The 5,433-nt window shown below is 21.7% G+C and overlaps 1 protein-coding gene across 1 annotated transcript in view; it reads right to left on the bottom strand.

The window, feature by feature from the left end:
- Positions 1 to 5,022, bottom strand: part of LOC119582919 (protein retinal degeneration B-like) — a 42,822-nt gene extending 37,800 nt beyond the window's left edge. Inside the window, exon 1 of the mRNA XM_037931430.1 lies at positions 4,941 to 5,022. Within this exon, the coding sequence (XP_037787358.1) occupies positions 4,941 to 5,022 (82 nt within the window). The remainder of the gene's footprint in view (positions 1 to 4,940) is intronic.
- Positions 5,023 to 5,433: the final 411 nt, after the last annotated feature.

Raw genomic sequence — 5,433 nt, 5'->3', positions numbered from 1 at the left:
GAAAAATCAATTAAAATTTTACATCCCCTTAATTGGGGGTAACCTATAAAAAAAACAAAAACGGGAAAAAAAGAAATTTTACAAAATTTTAAAAAAAGGGGCTTATCCCTTAAAAATTTGAAAATCCAATTCCAAAAAAAGGGGAAATTTTTTCCTTTAGACCAAAAAAAATATCCATGTAATGGGGGAAACCCCAGGAAAACAAAAAAAAAAAAAATTAACAGGCATTAGTTACAAGAAAAAGATTCAAAAATACTGGCATCCCTAAAAAATTCAAACAAATTGCTTTGGGGTTTTTTAAAAGAAAAAATTTTCTTTTCAATCTTTTTTAAAAATTTTGAAAAAAAATTCATTTGGTTTAAAAAAAAAAAAAAATTAAATTTTGGAAAAAAATTATTTTTTAATTTTATAAAATTTAAATTTTTAAATTTAAATAAAAAAAAAAACAATATTTTAAAAAATTTAAACCAAAACTTTGAAAAAATTAAATTTAAAATTTTTTTGTTAAAAAAAATAATAAAAAAAAAACCCCCCCCATTAAAAACAAATAATAAAAAAAAACTTCTTAAAAGGAAAAATCAAAAGTTTTAAAAAGTTTTTTCCCCCCCACAAAAATTTTAAAACCCCTTTTATTTACGGGGGGTTTCCCCCCATACCCTTTAAAAGGGAAATAAAAAATTTTTATGAGAATTTTTAAAAAAAAAATTGCAAAAATTTTGTCCTGGAAAATTAATTTTTGGGAAATTTAAATTTTAAAAATTTTTTCGAAAATTTACTTCTACAATAATTTTTAAACAAAAGGGAAAAAAAAAAACCTGTTCTAAAAATTAGCTCTTCTCAAAAATTTGGGAAAAAAAAAAAAAAACCAGCTGATTCCTAAAAAAAGCAATGCTTTTGGGTTTTTTTTTTTTTTTTTTCCTGTACTATCTTTAAAAAACATATAAAATTTTTTCTCAAAATTTTTTAACTGCACAAAAAATTTTAAAAACTTTTTTTTTTATTTAAAAAAAAAAATTTTTGATAATGAACGTTAAAATTTTATCAAAATTTGGTTGATGGATTTTTCATTAAAACTTTCCAAAAAAAATTTCCCCCAAAAACCCCAAAAAAAAATTAAAACCCAAAAAGTTTTTTCCCCTTTCTTTAAATACCCCCTTAAAAAAAATAACTTTTTTTTTTTTTTTTTTTTTTTTTTAATTTTTTAAAAAAATAAAAAATTTTTTTTTAAGTCTGTTATCTTTTATTAAAAATAATGTTTTTATAAATTTTTAAAATATTTAAAATTTAGTTTTTATTTCTTTTTTTATAAATAAAAGCCCCTAAAATATAAAATATTTATTAATTTATTATAGTTTTTATAATAAAAAATAAAAATAAATAAATAAATATTTATATAAATGTAGCAATGTATAGTATGAGTTTTGGGGTATATATTTTATATATACAATATTAAATATAAACAGCATGCATATACATAAAATGATACAAATATAATATATTAAGTAAATATATATATATATATATATAATATATTTTAAAATAATAAAATTATAATATAATATATATATATACTAATAATATTTTAAAATAATAATAATAATAATAATACTAATAATAATAATAAATAAAAAACAATTTAGTGTATAAAATAAATTTTTAAAACTAATATTTAAATATATATTTATTAACATTATTAGGTTTTTATAAGAATTTTGAACAAAAAAATATGTCATATTATTTTTTTTTTTTTTTTAATATATATATATAATATAAATAATAAATATAATATTAAATTATAATTAAAAAATAAATAATATGATAAGAATTAGTATAATTAATATTAAAAAAATTATATTTATTATTATTTTATATAAAATTATTATTTTATATATATTATATATTAATATAAGTATATCTGTTTTTATTATATATATAATATTATATATTATATATAATATATATTATTATAAAATAATGAAATTAAAATTATATGAAAAATAAATTTAATATAAATATGTTATTACATATATAAAATGTATTAATATTATTAATATAATAGTATATATATATATATTATATATTTAAAAATTAATTATAAATAATATATTTTTATATATATATATGTATAAAAAATTTTAATATATATATATATATATTAATATATATATATAATATTTAAAATATATATTGTTTTTTTTTTGTGTTATATTTTACTATGTATATATATTTATGGTAATTACTTAAATACTATATAATATTAAGTTATATATAATATTGGTATTTGGAGTATTTTTGTACGTATGGATGTATTTATTATGTTGTTTTGTATTATGTGTATGTATGATGATGTAGTTTTTATGTATTTTATGTATGTATGTATTTTGATGTATTATAATTTTTAAAATTATTATGATTATAATTTTTAAAATAATATTTTTAAAATTTATATTATATATAATTAAATTATATATATAATATTATAATTATAAATATATATATATAATATATAATAAAATATATTATATATATAAAAATATATATAAAATAATTTTTAATTATATGTATGGGTAAATATATATTAATATAAATATAATATAATAAATAAAAAATAAAATAAAAACAAACAAACATACAATAACATAAACATAAAAATATACAATACTATATATGCATAGCATATATTATAATAATATAAATATAATATATTAATTATATAATTATATATATATATTATATATATATATATATATATATATAATGCACTACCAAAATAAAAATTATATGTATCGACTTTTGGGCATAAAAAATATAAAAAAAGAAGATAAAATAATAAGAAAAAAATATCTTTAAAAAAAATAATAAAACACAATGCAACTATAAAAAAAAAGATGATGATAAATGATGAGATTTTTGATGAGGAGACTGCGAGCGGACGATGACAGACGATGACGATGACGATTGATGATAACAACAAAAACAATAATAATAAATAATAATAATAATAATAATAATAGTGATGATGATGATGACAATAATGTGGAGGTGGAGGTGGAGATGGAGGAGGAAAAGGAGCAGGAGAGGGAGGAGGAGGAGGAGTAAAGGAAAAAAAAAGAAGAAGTTAAATTCACATCACTTGTGACAAGGAAAATAAGCATATATGTAAATATTTCCCATATAAACACAAATAAGCATTCATAAATATGAAAAATTAAACAAAACAGTTTAAAAAAAGGATCATACTCTCATAACCCAAACTCCCCTCAAAAGTAAAAAATCAGACCTTCCCTGCCTTTTATACAGAATAAAGATGCCCTCTCTATAACAAACAGATCTCACGTCATTTAATGGGATCTCTACAACTGAAAATAAGAATTAATAAGTAATAGTAGAACGTGTAATGTAATAGTAATTTAAAAAGTAATAGTAATAGTAATAGTAGTAGTAGTAATAGTAACAGTAATAGTAATAGTAGTAGTAATAATAGTAGTAATAGTAATAGCAGTAGTAGTAATAATAATAAAAAAGTGTTGGTATGCATTCTGCCCAAAGAGAGAAAAATACAGAAAAGAAAGTTCTGTGAAGGAATTAATAAATAATAGTAGTAACAGTAGTAATAGTAATAGTAGCAGTTGCAGTATTAGTAACAGTAATAGTAATAGTAGTAGTAATAAAAGTAGTAATAGTGATAGTAGTAGATAGTTTTAAGATAACCTAAGCACATCCTCTGCTCCTAAAAACACCAATGTAAAAATTTTCTGGGGGGTGCATTTTTCTGGAGGAACAAATTTATGACCTTTACTTAAAATATTCATATATAAAATCAACAAATGAAAGAAGGAAAATTTTTACAAAAAGGGGACATTTTCATGAAGCAAATGCACAAACCCAGAACAATAAAATTTAGGAATGCGGTTTCTCCCCTACGTATATCAAAAAAAACATTCCTAACATACAATATTTTATTTAAAAGGAGGATAGATGCAAAGCAAAACACAAAGGGGGATAAAAGGAAATCTTCTTAATTTTTAAAAAAAAAAATTTTTTGTTAAAAAATTTTTAATTTTGTTTTTTTCCCTTTAAAAAAAAAAAAATACTGGTAATGCTATTTCTTAGTTTATTTTTAACCTTTACAATTAAAAGAAAAAAAAAAAAACAAAACAAAACAAACACACTCAAAAACACATACAAACAGACACACACACACAAACAAACAGACACAGACGACAGACAGACAGACACAGACAGACACAGACACAGACAGAAAACAACAAAACAAAAAAACCACAAAAACCCCAACAACAACCACAACACACCACACAACACCACACACACACACACACACTACAAAGATAAATAGATAAAATGTGGTATAAAACCTAGAGAGTTATAATGAAAAATTAAATATCTGTGAACATCTCCAGCCCTGAGAAAATAAATTAACTACATTGTTTTAGAAATTTATGGCAAACCCCTCGATCACATATGCAAATGAGTTTTTTGAAATTATTTTCATTTTCCATTTACAAACGGGGTTAAAAAGAGACACAAAATGAAAATGTTTTTTTTAAATTGGATATAATTTTCTTTGATTATACCATTCTTTACATTCTGAAAATCATTCACTCTTCATGAAAAAAGAAATAAAATGAAGGGAGTGTATATAAAACACAAAAACTAAAAAAAAAAACATAAGCACACAACCTGTGGCTCCTAATTTTGTGTTCATATTTCAGAAAACATTTAAAGGGGGTTTTCTATTCCTGAGAATGATCAAAGCATAGCGATAGTCTTCTATTAAAAAAGTGCTACATCTTACAACCTGCATTCAACTGTTTTTAGTCACTCCTTTGTATTATACTGTAGCAAAACACCCAGAATGGTACAAAAAAAAGGTATGCGGATATTCATCTAACACAAAAATCAAGCATAAACAAACTCACCTTGGCAGTCAAAGAATTCTTCACTTCCTAAAGATTGAGTCTTTTTGATATCTCCTTTTCCCCAGTTGCGTATCAAAGACATCATTTAAACGGGCAAAAAAAAAGAATCCCCAAATGTTAATGTTTCTTGATCAATTCACGTGCTACACAAAGGAAAAATACATTTTCAAATTCCTTGGGTTTTGGAAATTTTAAGGGTTTTTTCTAGATCCATTCTTGCCCAAGACCCTTTTTTTGGGTTTATCGTGAGAACACTGCCCATGCTCACTTTTTAGCCCTTCTCGAGCTTGGGACTGAAAACCCGAAAATCTTCTACTGTCATTTCCACCATATTTTTGTTTTATTGTTTATTTTCTTTTCCCCTTTTCCCAACCCTCCTATCTTCATAAATGACGTCACCAAAATCAGCTAGTCCTAAACGAACGTTTTGCCCAGTGTTCTAGTTTGGGGGGTTTCTACAGACGAAACACTAGGGTCAGGTAAAGTCTGCTTT

Source organism: Penaeus monodon, chromosome 16 (genome assembly GCF_015228065.2).
Source record: "Penaeus monodon isolate SGIC_2016 chromosome 16, NSTDA_Pmon_1, whole genome shotgun sequence".
Taxonomy (NCBI): domain Eukaryota; kingdom Metazoa; phylum Arthropoda; class Malacostraca; order Decapoda; family Penaeidae; genus Penaeus; species Penaeus monodon.
The sequence above is the reverse complement of the archived record's forward strand: the minus strand, read 5'-3'. Positions and strand labels throughout refer to the sequence as shown.